This window comes from Monodelphis domestica, chromosome 3 (assembly GCF_027887165.1).
Source record: "Monodelphis domestica isolate mMonDom1 chromosome 3, mMonDom1.pri, whole genome shotgun sequence".
Taxonomy (NCBI): domain Eukaryota; kingdom Metazoa; phylum Chordata; class Mammalia; order Didelphimorphia; family Didelphidae; genus Monodelphis; species Monodelphis domestica.
In genome coordinates, this window is record NC_077229.1 from 74,460,782 (window position 1) to 74,484,046 (window position 23,265).

The 23,265-nt window shown below is 38.5% G+C and overlaps 1 protein-coding gene across 1 annotated transcript in view; it reads right to left on the reverse strand.

The window, feature by feature from the left end:
- Positions 1 to 809: 809 nt before the first annotated feature.
- LOC103099055 (semaphorin-4D-like) overlaps positions 810 to 23,265 on the reverse strand; it is an 89,087-nt gene continuing 66,631 nt past the window's right edge. Inside the window, exons 7-14 of the mRNA XM_056822159.1 lie at positions 21,988 to 22,139; positions 20,677 to 20,852; positions 18,575 to 18,731; positions 15,597 to 15,819; positions 14,987 to 15,102; positions 10,181 to 10,347; positions 4,300 to 4,352; positions 810 to 1,861 (exon numbers count right to left, since the gene is read on the reverse strand). Coding sequence (XP_056678137.1) covers positions 1,194 to 1,861; positions 4,300 to 4,352; positions 10,181 to 10,347; positions 14,987 to 15,102; positions 15,597 to 15,819; positions 18,575 to 18,731; positions 20,677 to 20,852; positions 21,988 to 22,139 — 1,712 coding nt within the window. The 3' untranslated portion in view covers positions 810 to 1,193. The remainder of the gene's footprint in view (positions 1,862 to 4,299; positions 4,353 to 10,180; positions 10,348 to 14,986; positions 15,103 to 15,596; positions 15,820 to 18,574; positions 18,732 to 20,676; positions 20,853 to 21,987; positions 22,140 to 23,265) is intronic.

A 23,265-nucleotide genomic window follows, 5' to 3' on the forward strand; every position in this document is an offset into this window, starting at 1 on the left:
CCTTTTCTTCTCCCACCCCTCTGTTGTGGATGTGTTAATGAACAGCTGCGCAACAGTGAACAGGAGGGAAAAGGGGAAGGAACTGAGAGCACTGATGGCTGTTTTTAATAAGTTTTGTCGGTGGGCTCCCATTTTGGCAGCCTTTGTTATTGTACACAAGAGGCCCTGGCTTGTGCTGTACCACAATGTTCTAAGAGTTTGATTTGGGGTGACTCAGAAACAAAGTAAGCAGCACAATTTCCCTCCAAAGCAAGAAATCTGTGCATAATGGTCTACCAGCGGAAAGCTGGAGTCCTCCTTTTTCCTCTCCCCCTTTCCCTTTGTCTTTCTTTCTTTCAAGAAGTTTGGGGACCTGGCAGTCAGCCCCACCTTTTTTTTTTCTTTCCCAAAATCCCAGGCACTGAACAGACTCGGAAACATCTGCTTCCCTAGCAGCTCAAAAATGGGAGAATGTGAACTGTGTGTACAGGAAACAGAACAGAGCATTCTTTAACCCTTTTCAAGGCTAAGTTGAAACAAGACACAAGTCACAGGCCTTCAATGAGGGGAGCCAGTGAAAACATCTCTCTCTTCTATAGCCCTGGCACTTGTTCTTTTAAGATCCTTGACTATTTTCAAGAGGATTGAGGCATAGAACATCACCCTCATAATAGCTCCTTCCTCTATTGCCTGAAGATTTATAGAGTGCTTACCTCACAGCAACCCTTTCAGTAAGATCTTGCAAATGTTAACCTCTGTATTTTTACATGTGGAGAAACTAAGTCTCTGGAAGCCTAGTGTCACACAAAGTATTCGAGCCAGGATTAGAACTTACGCCTCCTTATTCAAAGTCCAGTATTCTTTCCAGGGAACCACACTAAGTGACATAGTTATAGAAATCAGGGATTGAGAACCAGTTTTCCAAAACATTTTTATTCTCTTTATGTCTTTCTCTCTTTTGTCTGTCTGTCTGTCTCTCCTTTTTTTTTTGCAGGGGGGTGAGGCAAATCTAAAGATATTTTAAATTAAAGCTTAGGGTATGTGTCAGAAAAGGAATCCAGGTTTGCTAGGGCGATGCAGAAGAAACATCTGGTCTCCATTCCTTGGCTCTGCCTTTTGGGGTGTGATGAGGCTGGCCCCCTTCAGTTTCTGCACTTTGGAACAGTTATTCACTACAGTGGCCTTTAGAGCACCTGGGTGGCATGAAGAGTGTTTCACAGCCCTATTGTGCTGGCACTAGAATTCTTGGGGGGATCGTCTGGAGAAGAGATGACAAGTGGCATCAGAGAGGAGAAGCTGTTCACCTGCTTTTGAGGAACCGATTCCTGAGTTTCTGAGGGAGACTCTCCCAAGCTATCTATTTTTATTGTATTTCTGTTTTTTCCTAGAAACCAAGACTGCAGGCATGCAAGGCCTTTGGTAAAATTCCAAGAGAGTAAGGAGAAAAAGAGAAAGGCAAACAACACGATGAATATTTTGGAGAGGATCTTCTCATTCTGGGCTCCCCCGTGGCCAAGGTGCCCATATTTGCTAGAATCTGATCGAAAGCGTGGAGAAATCGTCACAACTTGGGGCCACTCGGAGCTGCCTTGCACTAAGCTCCCCAAACTCTCTGATAGAAGGGTGAGGATATAGCTTTCCACAGTGATGAATAATTCTCTCCCACTGACCTTCTCCACAGACTGACAATCATAGCGTCCTGCATCAGCCTTCGTTACATTAAACACCAGCAGTCCTTGACGGTAGAGGAGGTACTTGGTTTCTTCTGCTTGAAGATGTCTGCCATTGAATAGCCACAGTGTGGAGGCCAGATTGGACAGGGGGGAGCATCTCAGTTGGCTGCTGTCCCCAGCTCTGACAGTAACATTTTGGATGGGCCTGTCTGAAAACAGTTATGAAGGGAAGAGTAGCAGGAAAGGAAGACTTAATCAGAGATGCAAATGCTGAAAACAATCGGCTAATATGGGACAAGTCCCCGGGGTTTGGGGGCATATTGAAATTTAGTAGAGTGAAAGCTATTCACTAGAAACTCACATGCTGCTAGTGGATAGGGCGGCGGCAGCGGTGGGACAGAGGACAGTTTTGGGGAAGGACAATCCAATTGAGAATGCAATAGAGCCAGGAATGAGGGCAGTCCATTCTCCAAAAGACCCCTACCATTGGCCCCTGTTGAAAGGATGCCGTGATAATAAGACCTTAGAAGTGGGGCGAGGCTAGAACGCAAGACACACGCACATGTCACTGAAGTACTGTGAGGCAAAGGGATAGTGGCCTATAAATAGCAATGGAGAGGAGGAATGTCACTGCCTGGGACAAATCCTGGATGGCACTGCCCTACTTACTGCTCTGGATGCAGTGACCTCAAGGCTGCTAGGAAGGGCTATAATGCACAACAGCTGGCCTGGAGTCAAAAAGACCTAAGTTCAAATCCAGTTTCAAATACTTACTAGATGTATGACCCTGGGCAAGTCACTTCACCTCTGTTTGCCTCAATTCCCTCATCTGTAAAATGAGGATAATAATAGCACCTACCTCAAAGGATTGTTGTGAGCCTCAAGTGAGATATTTGCAAAGTGCTCAGCACAATGGTTGGCATATAGTAGGTACTATGTAACTATTTATCCCTTTCCCCCAAAGATCCCAGGAAATACTGAAGCTAAGACTCCTAAGAAATTCCCAGGGTTCAATATTAAAAGAAACCAAACCAAATCAAACCTTAGGGCCTCAAAGGGGAATCTTTTCTGAGTTCGAGTGCCCAGAGGGCAAATTCAAGCTGTCTGTGAGCCCCCAAATTACCAGAGAGAGTTGAGGAAGAAAGTGCTTGCTTTGGGCTGCTGGACAGAGGGGTGGGGAAGAGGGGGAACCCAGCAGCTCCCTGAGTGATGGCTCTGCACCCTCGCCATGTCTTTGCCAATGCTGCCCTAAGGCCTACATAATTAAAAAAACCCTCTCCAAATAGAATTCATCTAGTTCAAATACTTGGCAGATGAATAAATTCCCTCAACCAACCATATATGACCACTTTACAAGTGTATACCTCTAGGGATGAAGAATCTACTACTTGGATCTCATTAAGATTGAACTGATTGCAATCATTCTTTTTGCTGGAAGATCCAGCCTGGGACTATCTCCTTAGATTAGGAGTGTTCCAGTTCCCCCTAATGAGCCCAGGTTCACCTTGAAAAGCATTCCTGCAACAAGTGGAGTTCTGATCGCTGGGAGATGTCCAGGGAACTGAAGAAGATCCTTTGGACAAAGGGAAAATGACATCTATGCCCTAATGTCTATATTCCAAATGCATGAAACCAGTAGCTGAGGGGCAGAAATCTAGATCTTATAATAGCATTCCTTGAGGTTTAGAAACACAGAAGTACATTAGAAAGCTCTACCAGTCCATTGTGAGAGTATAAAATGGATATTCTGAAGTCATTTAACACAAATTTAGGAAAACTGGTTTTCTGTTGGAAGGCCAAAGGAGGAATGAACTTGGGATAGAAGAGCCTAAGGGGTGAGGAAAGAGAACCTGGCCAGTTTTTCAGTGATGCCCCAGGGTGACTATGGCCCAGATGCTCACTTGTTTAAAGTATCTGTGAGCAGTCTCTTTTTCAGAACTCTTGATCAGACTTTCCTTTGAAATATAGCTCAAATATGAAGGTGACTTATTGGGATGGAGGTTTAAATCTGGGCTTAGTTTTCTTTTAAAATGTCCCACAGTGGGGGGCAGCTGGGTAGCTCAGTGGATTGAGAGTCAGGCCTAGAGATGGGAGGTCCTAGGTTCAAACCTGGCCTCAGATACTTCCCAGCTGTGTGACCCTGGGCAAGTCACTTAACCCCCCTTGCCTAGTCCTTACCACTCTTCTGCCTTGGAGCCGATACACAGTATTGATTCCAAGATGGAAGGTAAGGGTTTTTATGAAAAAAAAAAACTGTCCCACAGTGGGCAGGGAACTACACCTGCTCAATGGATTCAATAGCAGTGACCAGCAACCTTGGGGAAGGGTCAATGGAAACCCCTCATAGGACATCCTTGGTAAGTAATGACGTTAGCTCCAGGGGTTACATTTTGGCATCTGCTTTATAACTGGCTCTTTGCAGCCCCAGAGTACAAAGGCCCAGGGTATGGGGAAATAGCAATGTCTCCCGAGGCTTTAGATTAAACTAGTCTGTGCTTGGCCTCATACTCGTCAAACCTACTTTTAAAATTCAAATTACCCAGGGGGATAGTTATTTGAACAGTTTATAAACAGAGGAACTATACACGGAGAGCAGCATGCTTGGAGTATACCTTTTGATATCATGTACAAGTTAGTTTTTACTTACCCACTTTGGGACACTCTGAAACATCTCCATTTTTAATATTCTGAATTAAAACCCTAAAAAAAAGACCAGAATAAAATGATTAATTAATTCATTCATTTTTCTATCCATCTCAGGGCTTGGCATAATGCCCTTTCATTTTATAAACAGGAAAGACAGTGTAGTGTAATGGAAAAAATCCTGGCCCTAGACATAGGAGACAATGGGGGTTCAAGGTTAACTCACAATTAAAAAAGAATACTTAAGTTTTGAAAAAGAAAGCAGTGATTAGAAACACTTAGCATAATTTCATGAAAAGGAGGTCATGACATACTGATTTCATTTCCTTTTTAGATAGTGTTACTAAACTGATACATTAGAGCAGTAATGATGAATCTTTTAGAGACTGAGTGCCCAAACTACAACCCTCATACCACATGCGAGCTTCTGCCTTACCCCAGACAGGGGAGGGAGGAAGTACTCCCATTGGGCTGCTGGGCAGAGGGGTAGGTGATGTGAGCAATGTCTTCAGGCTTATGTGGAGAGAGGGAGGGGAGCAGCTCCGTGGCATAAATGCCATAGGTTTGCCAAAATGACATTAGGGGGATTTTTATCTAGATTTCAGTATAGCATAGACATGTGGGCTACAATAGTATGGTTGGCTAAATTAAGGATTCATTTTAGGGATGAAAGATAAAAAAGGGGGCAGCTAGGTAGCTCAGTGGATAGAATTCCAGGAGGCCCTGGGCTCAAATCTGAACTCTGACATTTCCTAGCTATGTGACTCTGGGCACGTCATTTAACCCCAACTGCATAGCTCTTTTTTTTAATGCCCATATTGTTCATTTTTATAAGTGAATAATCTTAAAAAAACAACCCCCAAATCATATACCCAAATAAATAAATGAAAAATCATACGCCTTCACCTGCATTCCTACTTTAACAGTTCTTTCTCTGGAGGTGGATAACATTCTTTATCCTAAGTCCTTCAGAATTGTCCTGGATCATTGTATTGTTGAAAGTAGCTAAATCTTTCACAGTTGATCATTTCACAATATTGCTGTTACTATGTACAATAGGCTTCTGGTTCTGCTTATTTCACTCTGCATCAGTCCATGAAGGTCTTTCCAGACCTTTCTGAAATTGTGTTCATCGTTTCTTATAGCACAGTAGTATTCCATCACCATCATATACCACAATTTGTTCAGAAATTCTCGAATTGAAGGACATCTCTTTAGTTTCCAATTCTTTGTCACCACAAAAAAAGCAGCTATAAATATTTTTGTACAAGTAGGTCCTTCTCCATTTTAAATAATCTCTTTGGGATACAGAACCACTAGTGGTATTAGTGGATCAAAGGATATGCACTGTTTTATAGACCTTTTGGCATAATTCCAAACTGTCCTCCAGAATGGTTGGATCAGTTCACAATTCCACCAGCAATGCATTAGTTTCCCAGTTTTGCCACATCTTGTCCAACATTTGTCATTTTCCTTTACTGTCATATTGACCAATCTGATAGGTGTGAGGTGGTACTTCAGAGTTGTTTTAATGTGTATTTTTCTAATCCAGAGGGATTTTAAAACATCCAGCTGTATAGCTCTTCTTTTGCCTTGGAACCAATACTTAGTATCAATTTTAAGACAGAAGGTCTGGGATGGCTGGACCCAAAGAGTGGTCCTCAATGGATCAGCACTGAATCTTGGGGATCTGTCTTTGGTCTGGAGTGGATTTCTCCTTCTCCTTTATCACTACAAGCCTGGGCCAAGAGGAGGTGTTGGCATACTCCTTGCTTCCCATCACTCCTTTCCAATCCTCTCTCCTTCTTTGAGGTTTACTATATCCATCTTTATCATCTATTTCAAATCCTTGGTGCTATAAATGACTATTTTCTAGTTCATTCTTCCTTTATTGGGGAAACTAGTATATAATTTCCAGACTTTGTTTCCACCCAAATGTCTGCCTGCATACCTGGTTTTAATACACACACTGATGCTTCAAGCATTCCAGTTTATGCACGTCTTCAATTCCTGTGAACTACATTTTTACTCCACTTCAATTAGAGATAGTTGTCATCTAGTTCTCACTATGAACCCTAACTTTTCTGATTCTGAACTCTGAAATTTCCTTCTCTGATCATCATCTCTTAGCCTGCTATCATTTTCTCTATGTTTCAAAAATATGTTCTTCATCTTCACTACAACTTCCAGTCCTCCTCTTACATCATGTTCATCATCTCCACACATGGGAGGATGATCCCGATTTCCTTTGTAATGCTGATCTCAGAGTTAACCAATTCAACTAAATATTGTCCTCTACCCTTGACTCTTAGGTTCCCTTACTCTGCTGTTGTTTGTGCCTTGCCAGTCCTTAACCCTTAGCCCACCACTTCCTCCCACACTCCTACTACTTTGCTGCTGAATGTTACTGCTAATCATACAACTGTGTTATTGAGTCCACTACAAATTCATATGATTTGAGTGGATCCCTTACTATAGCATAGCAATCTTTTAAAAAAATGTAAAGTTTTTACTGATTTAAAAAATCAAACTATAGTTTCCCCTAATATTTCTTCCTCTCTCCCTAAAAAAGCTCTCATTTAAAAATAATATTTTGCAGATTAATATTCTGACAAAGTGAAAATATATGTAATGCATAACTCTTAGGCACCCCCCACCTATGCAAAGAGGTAGGATAAGGAATGTCTTCTTGCATTTCTTCTTTAAAGTCATTCTTTTTAAAAATTTGCATCATTTATTTTCTTAATTTTAAAATTATGTTGCTTTTTTTTATCAACAAAAATATGTTTTCTATTCCTTCTCCTCTAACTGTTCACACCTAATTGAGAACAAAAGAAAGACAAAGCTGTTACAAACATGTATGGTCAACCAGAACGTCTTTCCATGTTGATCATGTCAAAAAATGTCTCATTCTGCGCTTTAAACCTTTCACCTGTATCAGGTAGGTAGCATGTTGCATCATTAGTCCTCTGGAATCATGGTTAGTCATCTTCCAAAAGAAAACATAGGCAAAAAATCCCAAGAGAAAAAAAGTAGAAAAAAAATGCTTTGATCTGTGTTCAGACTCCATCAGTTCTTTCTCTGGAGATGGTTAGTATTTTTCATCATGAGTCCTTTGGAATTGTCTTGGCTCATTGCTAGGAGTAGCTAAGTCCTTCATAGTTGATCATTGTACAATATTCTCCTAATGCAGTGGTTCTCAACCTCTCCATTTGTAGCAATGAGAATACATAATGCATATCAGGTATTTACATTCCGAATCATAACTGTAGCAAAATTACAGTTTTGAAGTAGCCACCAAAATAATTTTTTGGTTTGGGGTCACTGCAACATGAGGAACTGTATTGCGGGGTCATGGCATTAGAAAGGTTGAGAACCACTGGCCTAATGTTTTTAAAATTTAAATTAATTTATTTAGTCAATTTAGAACATTGTTCCTTAGTTATAAGAATCACATTATTTCCCCTTCTCCCTCCCACCCTGCCTGCAGCCAACATGCAATTTCATTGGGCATTACTTGTGTCCTTGATCAGAACCTATTTCCATGTTGTTGATGTTTGAATATTCTCCCAATTTTTCTCACTTTACTTTGCATCAGTTCATTTAAATCTTCCCAGGTTCCTAATTCTTTCAAAGTTTTTTTTGTCTTTATACTATTGTCAATATATAAAATGTTCTGGCTCTGTTCCCTTTACTTTGCATCAGTTCAATGTAAATCCTCCGAGGAGATTGAAATCTTCTCCTTCATTGTTTCTTACAGCACCATAGAATTCCATCCCATTTTTAGACCATAACTTGTTTAGTCATTGCCCAGTTTATATGTAACCCCTCAGATTCCCATTTTTTATCACCTTAAAAGAGCTATATTTTCAGTCATTCTCATGGGTTTGTTTTGCTTAAATCAAATCCCTTTCTTAATCTGTTCTCTCTCTCTCCTTTTCCCTTCTTTCCCTTTTTACTGAAATGCATTTCTGTATTCAGCTATGCACGTATGTGTGTTCTTCCCTCCTCTGTTCTGTTTTGATGAGAGGGAGGTTCAAGAGTAAGTCACCATGCTTCTCCTTTGTTTGTAGACTTCTATTTGTATACCACGGAAGATGATTTCCCTTGATCTTCCTTTTCCATCTTCTTTTCCTTGGCCCTGCAGATTCCACTTTCCCTCTCTTTCTATTTTTTTCTTAAGTCCATCAAGGCATCATAGAATCCCTTCCTTGCCTAATCAGATCCCTGATGATGATGATAAAGTTCAGAGGGGACACATGGATCATCTTCTCATATGTGAACAGGAAAGCGTTTATCCTTGTTTGGTCCCTTGTGGGTTTTCATTTGTGTTTACTACTTTATGTTTAACTTCTGTTTCTCCACAACCTTGGTCTTTTTCAATCAGGAATGATTAGAAGTTGTCTGTTTCATTACATTTTTTTCACCTTTTTGCTTTCTTCTATTCTTTTCAGAAGAAAATCTTTGATGATGTGTGATGTGTGACTTTTCTTTGCCATTGTCAGCCCACTATATGTGTCCTCAGTTCCATATTTGCTTGTCTCCTTCAGGTGGCTGCACCATTCATTATCCTCCACCTACCTTTTTCTCCTCTCAGTCTTTGCCTATCTACTGACTCCTTTTCTGCTGCTTAAAAACCTGCACAGGTCTCCCTGAACAATAATAAAAAAAAACCCTTCACTTGATCTGTGATCTTCTCAAGGGACTGTCATATCTCTTCTCCATTTTGTTGTCAAACTCCTAAAAAGGAATCTCCTACACTCATTGACTCTACATCTTCACACATCACTGTCCATTCACTTCTTAGCCCCTTAAAATCTGGCCCCAACCTCTTGACTGAAACTACTCTCTCCAAGATTAGTAACATTCTTATAACTGTTGAATCCATTGAATACTGATAAAATACAAGTATCAATATTCATCTTCCTTGTTTTTTTGCATCTATTGAAAAAGCTGATTTTCTATTATTCTTCCTCCTGGATCTTCTCCTTTCCCTTGTCCTAAAGAATACCACTCTCTCTGGTAATAATAACAACAGGATAGTAAGATAGTAACTTGCTCCTGGATTGAATCTAGTTGAAACTCATAAAAAAGATAAGTAAGAAGTGAAAATAATAACGACCAAAACCAAAACAATAATAATTTATAATAAATTCATTGATAAACATGCAAAGAAACAATAGGAACCATGCAATGTATCACACTATGTTACAAAATTTAGTACCTACTGGATATCTAGGAAGATACAATCAAGTGGTTAGAACTACACATCAAAACACGGATATGTTTCCTATGCTAATAGTTTACAAACTCTAAAAATAAAGACACTCAGTTTTATCTTTGAGAATTTAACAAACAAGCCATACTTAAAACAGCATTATCACAGGCAGAAATGTTGCATTCACATCGGAGAGCTCAAGTAACTGCCCATGGCTATCATATACAATTTTTATCAGTGGCATAGGGAATTGGAAGATTCAAAAATCTCAGGCCTTGATCTGACTCTCACTAGCCACATGATCCCAGGCAAGTCACTTAGCCTGTTTCCTTGACTGTGATATGGAATTCATAACATTTGGAGTTCCTCCATTCACAAGTCTGTTGTACAGAAACACTCTGTAAACTACTTAGTGCTATAGGGATATAAGCTGTTATTATTAAGTAAAAGATTCTCCTTTATCTTTCACTAGCATTCTTATTTTCTTTTCTCCCCTTTTCAATTCTATGGAGTTGAGCAGTAAAACCCATTTATGGTCAAATGTAAGCTTCCCGAGGGTAAGGGTTGATTCATTTTGTGTCTGTATCCTTGGCAACTAGTACCAGGCCTGGCATCTGTTGCTATTGAGTCTTGGCTATGGGCTCCAGGCAGGTGTGCCCTGACTTACTCAGAGTTATTAGTGTGGTCCACCACAGAGACACACTGGCTCCGGTTCTGGGCCCAAGCACAGTAAGGATCTCGAGCTAAGAGGCAATCGAGGCAATGTTGGTATCGGCTACACACAGCAACAGGGACTTGAATCACACGACTAGATGATGCTAAATACAACAAGCCCTGAAAATACAAATAAATAGGTTAGGCCTTTTCTTGGTAGGGGGATGGAGGGTGTTAATTAAGGCCTTTGATGAAAATTTGCACACATAGGTTACTGTTTGCATTAAAAATATAACAGTGGTATATGAAAGTAATGGAAAATTATGGTGCCATATGAAATGATGAAAAAACAGTTTCAGAGAAACCAGGGAAGAGATTTATATGAATTGATGCAGAACAAAGTGAGCAAAAAGAGAATAAATCTATAAAGAAAAAATAACTGAAAATTTTGATGAATGTGATATGATGCTGAAGTCTGCTCCCCCACTCCTACCAGAGACAGATAATGGGATCAAAGTGCAGAATTTCTGGGCATGGTTGATGTGTTTCATTTAACAGTGCTCATTTGTGGCAAAGGATTGTGTTTTTCTTTCCTTTTTTTTTTTTGCTATGGGAGGGGCTTGTGAAGATTGGATATAGCTATCTCCTGATTGGAACAATGAAGATACTTAGCTCTTTCTTTACTGAGAAGATAAAATTGTAATCTCCTGATTGTAACAATGAAGGTACTTAGCTCTTCCTTTATAGTGAAGCCAGAATTATAAGCTACAATCTATTTTTAGATTTTAACTACAAAAAGGTGTTAAGTAACCACAAAAGGTGAACTTAACAAAAGAGGTGTTAAGTAACCCAAAAATATATAATCTAACCAGAGAAGGTGAGAACTAAAGAATGGGAAGTCCTGGAGAAAAGCATCTGCTGTGATTGGTAGATGTGAAAATTTAGGGGAAGTGACACAAGAGAAAAAGGTCTTTAAATAGAGGAAACAAAGACTGAAGAAAAATGGTCAGTCACCAGGGCTTGGGGTGAAGGATCAGTCACTCAGAGCTGAAGGGAAGATAAACATTTGGATTTAGATATTCGGAGGATCATTCATTCGGGCACTGACTTGGAGGAGCGACTGGAAGACAGACCCTTGAGGAGCGACCAGAAGGCAGACACCTAGACTTCTTTTAGACTGTCACAGTTGGTGAGTGAAAAGCTGACTTAGTGACCCCACATTTCTGGAGGTGTGAAACCTCCAGGTAAGGCCCATCTTCTTGAGACTCTCTTCCCCTGGCTGGGGCTTAGAGATTCTAACTGGTATCAAAAGAAGCCAGAGTTTTTTTTCTCTCTCTCTCTCTCATTCCTTAATATCTTCCTTCTATTGTAAATATTGTAAATAAACTACCATAAATTCCATTTACTTTAGTAATTCATTTTGGGATTTAAAAATTAAATTCCTGGTGACCACCTCATTAATATATTCAAAGTCCAACCACAATTAATTTTAACAGGCTTAAAAGTAATTAAATAAACTATTTCCATATGGTCTTTGCATTCAAGGAATTTAGCTGGTTAGAGTATTGTGTTAATAACAATCATCCAAATCAGTTCAATGCATCTCTAGGAAGCACCTGCCTGATTTGTGCAATGCTCTAGTGAGACAAACCAAAAAAAAAATAAGGCTTAGATCAGGAGATTTATCTCAATGATCACCAAATAAAATATTTTAGAGGGGAAACTGAGCTGAGTTTAGCCACAGTCTGCTCAGACCCCAACCTCACACTGAGGACCAACCATCTAGTCATACTAATGGTTACAAAGGAGAGTGAAGAGACAACATATGGATGAATCAGAACAAATCTGTCCCTGTGACCTGAAAAACAACTGAAATACAATGCCTCCATGAGGATGGATCAGCCGGATATACATAGTTATTATAGTTTATGTTTCATAACGAAAGCAGAAAAAGATGCTTATGTTTTACAGTGTTGAAGACGGGGGATACTTTCTCACTTGGGCCAGGGAAATGATTCCAGACACTGTCTTCCACTGGCCCAACACTCTTTAGCTTCTCCAAGTCATTGCCAGGGATTTTGCCTTTCCTCATCTCTCTCTTCCTTTCCCCCTAACTTGATGGTGACTGTTGGTCCTGCCTTCTCCCCACCATTCATCACACTGAACTTACTAGAGGACTTTCATTCCCCAAGTTGGTAGTGTTCCCTCACCTTGCTTCTATTTTGTTCTCATCATCTAGCTATGTCTTTTAGATCTTGTAGATCAGCAAGTGACCATACATTTAGAGACAAAAAGAACCTGGGAGGTCACTGAGTCCAACCTTCTATTCTACAGATAAGGAAACTAAGGACTAGAGGCTGAGTGATTTCTCCAGGCTTCCAGTGCTCCCAAGTATATGAGACATGTCTCAAATTCAGACATTCAAACTCCAAGTTTGACACCATATGCTACACCATATGGTACTCTTCCAGGAGACTATAAGTTCCTTGAGGGCAGAGACATTTTGTTTTTTGTCTTTATCTCTCCAGCACCTAACATAGCATCTTGCAAAACTGAGGCACTTGTTAAATGTCCATCAAATTGCAAGTTGTGGGATCTGATTTAATTCCAAACTCCACTCTCCCCCCCCCCCCCACCCTGCCCCTGCATAGTATCAAGCATTCCAAAAAGATCTCTGGATGGTCAATTAGTCTGTCTTGGTTTTCTCTCTTCTTGGTTCCTCCTCTTTCCTCCTGCTTCTATCTTATGATTCAACAGTCTATGGGTAGTTTTGTGCTGCACAGGTCTATGCTTTCAAAACCACAAAGGTTAGGAATCTCTGCTTGCTACATTTCCTGCATTCACTAGACCATGGAATGCTTGGAAGCTTGAATTCTATAGCTGGAACCCAGAAATGTTGGTCTGGGAGTTGTAGGGCTATGGATCCTTCCAGGAATAAGGGGACATTAAGCAAATTTTGGAGCAAAAGAGAAGAAACAAATCTGTTTTTATATTGAAACAATCCTGAGCATGAGTCATACTTTAGATGTATACATCATTTCATAATATTTTAGAGGGGAAACATTGTTAGCAGGTTTTCCCTACAGATCCCATCTCAGATAGTGTGGAACACCAGGAAACCATAGAATACAGTCTAGGAAATGCCTGAGTAACAACAATAAAGGAATTTCAATTCAATAAACAGTAAACACCTACAATGTAAAATTCATTATACCAAAAGCTGTGGATCCTAAACCAAAATTGAAACATTCATTGTACTCCTGGGGCTTATATTATCTTTGGGCATATCCACAATATGTACCCCAATGAATAAACGGAATATATTTTGTGAAAGGAATTAATAACTATGGGATGTAGGGAAGGCTTTGGAAAGAAAAGGATCCTGATGCAACCCTGGAAAGATTAGCATGAGGAGGGAAGGAAGAAGGGAGGGAGAAGAGAAGAGGGAATGAAAGAAAAAGGAAATATGTTTCAGTCTGCATTGAGTCATCAGCTGTCTATCTAAAGATGCTCCAATACTAAGACTTAAAGTTGGCTATCTTTATAGCATTGCTATTTGTTCTTCTGGTCCTACTCACTTCACTTTGCATGGGTTAGTGACATGGTTAGGCTTACGCCTTAGAAGGATGATGTTGGTAGTGACATGCAGAATGAATTGGAAAGGGAGGAGCCTAGAATAAAAAAGATCAATGGGGAGGCCATTACATTAGTTCAAGTAAGAACTGATGAGGGCATGAGTTTGACAGAGTGGTGGTTGTGTGAGCAAAACGAAGACAGATACTAGAGATGCTACATTCAAGAAGGCTTTAAATAAGGATTCTCAGCAGGGGAATGGTTGAATAAACAATGGCATGAGTATAATGGATTATCATTGTGCTGTAATAAATGATGGAATGTGAGAAACTCGGAGAAACATGAGGAGACATGTTAACTGAAACAGAGAAAAATAAAAAACAAGTAGAACCAGAAGGATGATATGCACAATGACTATGACCATTAAATGAAGAGATTACTAAAAGGATGCCAAACCTTGATTTAATGAAGAATCAAATACAGAATCAGACAGTTACCATATAGTCAATGTGTTGATTTGTTTTGCTTGACTATCCATATCTGGTACAAGAGAAGGGTTCTATTTGAGGAGATTAGGAGGAAGTTGTATTAATGGGTTCAGAGAGACACAAGAAAGATTTCTAAGAGAGAAAGGACCTTTAGGCTCTGCAATTTTGAAGCTGTGAGTTGACTTAACACGTTTCCCCCACATGTGCCTCACTTCTACTATACTGTTTGTGTCCACTCTTTCCATGGATACTGTGTTTTTTTGGCAGAGTGTGCCCCAAGTTTCTGTAGAGAAATATTCTGTAATTTAAAAAAAAACTGTGTTACCTTCAAAAATGTCTTTGCTAAGAGCTAATGGAGTCTAGTGGGAAGTGTACTGGGGAGGCTTGAGAGCTAGTTTTAGAATGTGGCTAAATGGGTTATCCCTTAGAACTTAGAGGAAGTAACTGCCCTCTGGAATAATCTAGATGATGTGCTAAGCATCGAAAACACTTATTAAATAAATACGAGGTATTCTCAGGATTAACAAAGATGATCTTGTTACTTAAAAATCCAAGAAATATAACCTAGGAGAAGCCAAGAGAATAGTACGGCATTTATCAGTGTGTTCTTCTCATAGAAGCAAAGAAACTATACATCATCTACTTAAGCTAGACAGGTTTTCAATTACTAGAATAAAAAGCACCAAATATTAAGTGACCAAGAGGTTCAGTGATGGTACACAGTATAGTCATCATTTTAAAGTAGGAACTAGACTTACTTTTTCTGCAGACAGTTTGAGGGATTGCACAGATTCTGGTGTCTGGAACAGTTGTAACTCCTCCACAATGAACATATCCCCATCACAGTTGAGAGCTTTGTGCAAATAGCCATGGTCTACATGACACCAAATGCATTAAAAATACGAAATATGGACTAAGTGTATTAGAGTTCTTATTGTTATTGAAGTTAACATTTAACATTAAAGTAAAATTTTAGAAAAAAGGAAGCAAAATCACTTTAGTCATTGTACATATCATCCTGGTTCTACTTGCTTTTTATTTTACTCTCTCAGTTACCATAAGTCTCCCTCTCCTGAATTTCTCACATTTGTCATTTATTAAAGCACAATGATAATTCATTACACTCATAAGCCACAGTTTATTCAACCATTCCCCCTTGTTTTGAGCCTTGTTGAATGTAAAATCTCTAGTATCAGTCTCTTTTTTACTTTCATAGTTATACTGATCAAGAATCTTAACCCCAGAAGCCGAAAATTCTTTTTGTATCAAGAAAAATAGCATCAAAAACATTTTTTACATGGCTGGGAATACTCTCTTTAGATTAAGAATTCCTATCCCATTTTAAGCCTTTTCCAAAGAACCACTTACCCGTGACTAGGAAAAAGACATCATAGGTTTTTTTATCCAGACCAAATATTCTGTCTACAACAATTCTAGTATAAATTGAGCCTCTTTTCAGTAACACAGGTATACCCCCAATTGGATGAAGGGCAGTGTCCAATAATGGGTGATCTCTCACAAACTGTAGGGTTTTATCAGGCAAATCGAGAGAAGTATTATATCCAAAGCTCCGAGCAAAATTGTCAATGCACTAGAAACAAAACAAGAGATGCATAATTATAATACATTTCTTATTTTGCTACTACTTAAAAGAAGATGTTTCCACGGTACTAAATTTGGAAAGGCATAACTTCTAGAAAAAAATTGCATTTGTTATGTGGAATTCTCAGTGAAACCTAGTCTACAAACATTTATTGCCTCACAAAAAGAGAACTGAAATAAATGTAGATAGAATGCTATTCTTTAGGCCTGTAAATATCAAGTCTGTTGTTAGAATGTGTAGGGTTTTTTTTTTTAACTCTTTAAGAAAGAATTACAAAAATCCAAACACATATATCTGGTAGCCAGGGACACAGGTTACAGTCCAAATCTCTTACTGATTTATCATATAAACCTGAGCAAATCACTTAATCCCTCAAAGTTTCTCTTTACTTAACTCTAAGATGAATGATTATCTTCCCATTCTAATGGTCTTCAATTCAGGAGCCAGGGATTTTAAGAAGAGTTTAACATATACATCTCCCTTCGGATACTCAGAGAGAAACCTTACATCACTCTCTTTGAATGAAATAACATCAAAGAATCTCAAAACCTCACTTTGAAAGGACCTTGGGATCATCCAGTCCAACCCACCTCTGAAGGCCTTTCCAATTCTGAATTCTGTGAAAATGAATATCCATTAATAAAATCTGGGAAGGATATCTAGACACCCCATAGAAAGATAGCAATTCTAGGAGACACTATTGTAAGTCTGCTTATGGGAAAGGCTGAAATAATTCCCTGGTTATTGAAATCTTTCTGAAGATATACTACAGATTTATGAATGCTTCCATCCATCCATTTAGCACTCCCCATGATTCCCAGGAGGTGGGTCTATCTATCATACTATAAGAGTCTGGGGAACCAGGAAGGGTGTATCTGAAGTTCAAGAAATCTTGGAAGCAGTGGGCAATGGGGTCAGTGGGAGGTAAAACAATGAAGAAAGAGGAAGGAAGGGTAAGAAACTGCATTTATACATGCCTCTTCACTAAAGCATGATCACATTTGGAGTGGGGTAAGACCTTAGCCAAAAGGGATTTAGGGAGAGAAGCCATCTCAGGATTACTGGTTCCAAATAGTTGGGCTATTTATTTCTCAGGAGCATGCTTCCCAAGGTTAAGAGTAAATGAAGGCTTCTTTGTAGTTTTTCCTGACTAATGACAAACAAACAAACAAAAAAACAACTGGGAGCAATAACAACAGTAATAATAGTAAAAATAACGTGAAAGGCAACTATACAATGTTCTTTATTCTGTGAGAGCACTGAATTAAGATGCAAAACCACTTTTTAAAGAAATCCTTTGAATATACTTCAGTAAATGTAAATCCTCTGAATGGAGTCCAGGGAAGATCTTGTTCAAATTGGTTTCTGTTCTATTAATTTAAATGGTCCCTTTCATTCTGAGTAAGTCAGTGGAAGAAACTAGATTCAGCCCTATTTCCAAAGCATACTGACTGTAAAAGCATATTCTTTTAATCTATAAAGGTGACAAAATGTGATCTTAATACCTACATAAAGGAAAAAGAACTATAGACCAATATTATTAATGAATACAGATTCAAAAATTTTAACCTATCAAAAAGACTATAGCAATTTATTTAAAAAATTATTCATGATCATCAAAGTAGACAAATCAGGGATACAAGGATAGTTCAACTTTAGGAAAATAATGAACCTGACCATATTAAAATCAAAAGTGTCTAAAAGCACATGATATTCTTAACTGGTGAAAAAAAAAGTCATTGGCAACACTCAACTGATGCCAGGCTCACTTCCATTAACATGTTCTTCTCAATCTGACTACCTGGCCTTTTAAAAAAAACTTCTATACCAGCTACTTTCTCATACTGCAGATTCCTTCATTTCTGTGGTCCCCTCCTCTGAAGCCAAATCTTCATTTGAGAAAATGCCCAAGCCAACGATGTACATTTCTAACTTGGATCTACTCCTGAATCTCTGTACTTTTCTACCATGTCCCACCCAGCACTTGGCACAGTACCTGGATATAGATTAGATCTCAGGAAGCACTTAATAAAGTCTTTATCTAATACCCCAAGCCCACAAGCACAGGCATAACAGGAAATTTAAAAAAATATAAGAAGTTATCTAAAAACCAAAAGCTATCATTATATGTTAGAGGGAAAGCCTGGAAGTGTTTCCAGTAAATATAAGAATAAAACAAGGCTGCCTTCTTTCTCTGCTGCTATCTACCACAATTCTAGAGACACTAGCAACGACAATAAGACAAAAGGAAGAGAGTAAAGGGGTAAAAATAGGCAAAGAGGAGACATCATCCCTATTTGCTGACATAATAGTTCCCTTAGAAAATCCTTTGGAATCAGTCAATAGTTTCAGTATAGAAGCAGGATATAAAACAACCACATAAAAATGTGATTAAAGTGAAATGGACCAAAGCACACAAATTATAGTGGGAGCCATAAGATTTGGATTCTATCCTATCTCTGTTGCTAACTTGCTATATGTTCTTGAACAAATCATTTCACCTGGTTCTGTTATTTAAGCCTCAATTTGTTCACTAAGGTACCTGGCTAAATGATCTCTAAGGTTGCTTTCAGTTCTGATATTTTATGTTCTAAGCAGCTTTCTAGGCTGATCCTCTATTCTCTATGCTCTAAGGTCTCAGTTCTCTTTTAGCTTAGATGCCTTCCATTCTGTTTTGTGAGTATGGTCTTATTGGTGATTCCTATGCTGTTTTCTTCCCTAAAGAACATATAAGAATATTTACGGCACCAGGTCGAGGGATAGGAACTTCTCCTCTGTACATCACCCATTTAACATGAGAATTTTCCAGGGTTATAAGTGCTTTGTATTTTCCCTTGGAGAAAACATCTTGAACTGTTTTCATACTGTAAGCACAAACTGCAGTGGTATCCAACTTCCCCCTAGGAAAATGCAGAGGAGAAAAAGGAAAATAGATTGAATTATAATTTTTGTATCATTGCAGGAAGGAAGTGTGTTAAAGCTGAAATAATCTTCCAAGGAGCACATTGCTACCTGTTTTCTTTGGCGACATTGTAGCTTCTACTAAAAATAATCTTATTCAAAGGAAAAGGCATGAAATGTCTTTTAGAAGGATTGTGATGTTATTTTAAGTCCCCAGAGTCCCATATTCCCAGTGACTATGACTATAGAACTCTATAGGTCAGTTGCCTGTAATGGTATCTCCTTCAACTGCCTCATTTCTTTTATTCTTCCGTAGAGAGAAAAAGTGAATCACAGCCACTCCACTATGCACTTGGGAATCCTATCCTTACACAGGAAGACAGATGGGTCTTAAGGAGTGCAATTATATAGCACTGAAGAATAGTATGGGGTCCCAGGACTTGAACCTTAGCTACCAGTATGATCTTGAACCAGTCATTTCCCCATCTCTGGTCCTCAGTTTCTACATCTGTAAAATGAGGGAGTTGAACCAAAATTCATTTTTAAAGCTTTAAAATGCTGACATGCTCTATCATTAATCTAGGGCACATCCAGAGGAAGCAGATCTTAGCCATATTGGGAAGGGACTAAAAAGCATGTTATATGAAGATTAATTCAGGGAAATAGGGATGGTTAGATGGGGGGGGCAAGGGGAAAAAGATATTTTTTTAAGGGAAAAAGAGAAAAGGGAAGAGAACCCAGTAATTCTCTTCAAGCACTTTGCCTTGTGGAAAAGGCATTAGACTTTGAGTACAGAACTCGTGGCAATATGTGGAAACATTAGGTATAAGTGTTAAGGAAAAATTTATGAACAAAAAGAGCTATCTAAAAGCAGAGTGGGCTGCCTTAGGAGGTAGTGGGTTCCTCCTTGTTAAGAGATGAATTGGAGACTACATGACTACTTATTAGCAATGATGTGGAAGGAATTTCCATTGAGTTATGGGTTAGATACCTGCAGCGCTATAAAACTGGGCATATTCTTTGACCCAGTAATATTCCTAAAAGGGCTATATCCAAAAGAGACCAGAGAAAAAGAAAAAGGACCCATATGTACAAAAACATTTAGAGCAGCTCTTTTTGGGGTAGCAAAGAAACAGAAATTGAGGGAATGTCTATCAACTGAAGAATGGCTGAACACAGATATGATGAAAAACTGTTGTGCTATAAGAAATGATGAAGAGGATGGTTTCAGAGAAACCTAGAAAGCCTTAGATGAACTGATGTGAAGTGATATGAGCAGAACCAGAAGAATAATCTACACAGGAACACCAATGTTATTAAGGAAAATCAATTGTGAAAAATTAGCTACTCTGATCAATACAATGATCCATCACAACTCCAAAGGACTCATGCACAATGCTATCTACCTCAAGATAGAGAACTGATAGGTTCAGAGTAGAGACTGAAACATTTTTTCCATTTTAAGCTTTTCTTGTCTTTTTCTTTTCAGAACATGGCTAACATGTTCTAGTATGTTTTGCATGACTAGATATGTATAGTGGACATTGTATTTCTTGCCTTTTGAAGTAGAGGGAGAGAATGTGGAACTGAAAATTTAAAAATAAAATTAAAAAGAGAAGTTATGGATTAGACTAGACTTAAAAGTCTATTTCAACTCAGATTCTGTGATTCTGTGATATATGCAAAAGGTTCCTTGAAATCCTGATGTTCTATTTTCTGAGGTTCCTCCTTGCTTTCACATTCTATGCTCTGTGTTCTAAGATTCCTCAAACTCTGGTATTCTATGGATTCTCTGGCAAAACATCAATTAATCTCTTAAAATGTTTTCTGAGCTATAGTTTAATTAAAGTAATTCTTGTGGAAACAATCCTATCTCATAGATAAACAACCTAACTTGAACTATTTTAGCTTTTCAGTGGCACAAAAATAAGTTCTACATCTTACCACTGTTGCATAAAAATCCCATAAAAGATAGTTTCTCTCCAGTTCCCTGTCTTAAGTAAAAAGACATCCTGAACAATGTTAAAGTAGAAATCTGACTCTGGAAGAGAACAGATGAGGCTGGCTTTTAAAAATGACGTCCATCTCTTCTGTAATAGTCGCTTTCCCCCGAGGTCACCCTATAGGAAGAAAAATGGCCCAACTCAGAGAAAACACAGACTACTGTTGAGTAACAATGGAAGATGATAAAATGTTTGGAATGCAAACAAAACCACACACAAACACAAATTCAGTGGTATTATCCTCCTGGTTAAAAATGGCTCAGCGATTAGTACAATTTTAAATTTCCTAGGTAGAAGGAAGAAATTTGCCTGACCCAATGATAATCAATATTTTGGAACTAAGATAAAGAATGACCCAAAAGACAAAAAAAAAAAGAGTTAGAATCGAAGATGACAGGGGAAAGACACAGTGCTAGGTTAGAATTATAGGGCTTTAGAACAGGATAGCACCTTAGAAATAATCTACTTCAACCTTTTCATTTTATATAAGGGGAAAACGAGGTCCAAAAAAGTTTGGTGGTGAAACTAGAACTAGAGTGCCTAACAAGGCCTTCCAGTGACTACAGACGCTGAAGAATGAGAATGAAAACTATAGGACTTTAATGAACACTGAGCTTCATGGGAAAAATGAGTAACTATGGATCCATTCCCTTGCTGGTGTGTTACAGACACAGATGATGTGCTCAAAAACATCAAGGAATAGATGATGAATCTCCACCCATTTTCCATTACAGAAGCCTGAATATGAATAATTCAATTTCTGGAATGATGAAAAAAGTTTAGTTTTTTGTGCTTATATAATGATACAACAATGTTAATTGTTATCACAAAATTTTGTTAATGACACAGAATAGGGGTAGAGTTATTTTTATTGGCATAATGCTGGAGAGAGATGGAAAGGAGAAAAGTGGATAAGAATTTCTAGTTTAATCTCTCTTCTCCTTTCACTCCTGTCTTATCTTCCCCTCCCTTCTCCTTCCATCCTTTCTCCTCTACTTTACTCTCCAGAAGGGCATGAAAAAAGGTTTTGAGGGATACTGTGGCAAGACTTTAGTTATCCTGTCTTAGCTATGCTATCAGGAGAGAGTATGCTTCTCTATATTCTTTGTGAACTAGTCTAAGGGTCAGTTAGTGAATCATCATGTATCAACTGAGCATGTGCTCTGTGTTTAGGATTTTCTTTGCTTGTTTCATACACAAGAGTTTGTTCTCTGCACAAATAAGCAAAATGGCTTCACTACCAATTACTCACTTTGCAGACACGAGCAATTCTTGAAACTAGAGGTTTCTCATAGAATTCAAATTCAATAGCTGTTTCAGTGAAGAATACATAAATTTTATCATCATCTCCATCAGCATTTTCCTTGCTCTCTTGTATGAAATCCATATGAATAAATCTGGGCTCTGGAACAAAAAGGCCACACGTGTTACTGCATAAATTTCATTACAAGCCTGGGAAACGAAGCCAAAATGGAAGGACTATTTACTTTTCTTTGATAGTGTTCCACATTCTCTTGCCTCTGTGTTTTTGTTTCTACTGTTTCCCACCCATTCCTGGAGGATGCCCCCAATCATTTCTTGCTTTTGAAATCCTACCAATCTTTTAAGGCCTAACCCAAGTGCCAAATTCTCTATGGAATATTCCTTGATCCCCATTTTATTTGTTTTTAATTCAAAGATATTTTATTTTCCCAATTGCATGTAATAACAATTTTCAACATATGGTTTCTGAAATTATAAGATCCAAATTTTCTCCCTCCCTCCTTCCCTTCCCCCCTCTCAGAGATGAGAGGAAATTTGATCTGAGTTATACATGCATTTTCATGCAAAACATATTTCCATATTGGTGGTTGTTATAAGAAAATACATATATAAAACCAAAATCCAAAAATAAAACCATAAATAAACTAATCTGAAAGACAGTATGCTTTGATCTGCATCTGACTCCAACAGTTCTTCCTCTGGAGTTAGGTAGCATTCTTTCTGACAAGAATTGTTCAGAATTGTTCCAGATCTTTGCATTGCTGACAGTAGCTAAGTCTTTCACAGTTGATTACTGTATAATGTGTACTGTTACTGTGTACAAGGTTCTTCTAGTTCTTCTTATTTCACTCTGCATCAGCTCCTGCAGATTTTTCCAGATTTTTCTGAAAGCACCTTGCTTATCATTTCCTACAGCACAATAGTATTCCATCACCAACATGTACCACAATTTGTTCAGCCATTCCCCAATGAATGCACATTCTCTCAATTTCCAATTCTTTGCCATGACAAAATATGCCGTTATAAATATTTTTTGTTACCAGTAGGTCTTTCTCGCATTTTTTATGATCTCTTTGGAATATAGACCTAGCAGTGGTATCACGGGATCAGAAGGTATGCACAGTGTTATAGTCCTTTGGGCATAGTTCCAAATTGTCCTCCAGAATGGTTGATTAGTTCACAACTCCATCAACAATGCATTAGTGTCCCCATTGTGTCACATCCCCTCCAACATTTGCCATTTTCCTTTATTGTAATATTGGCCAAT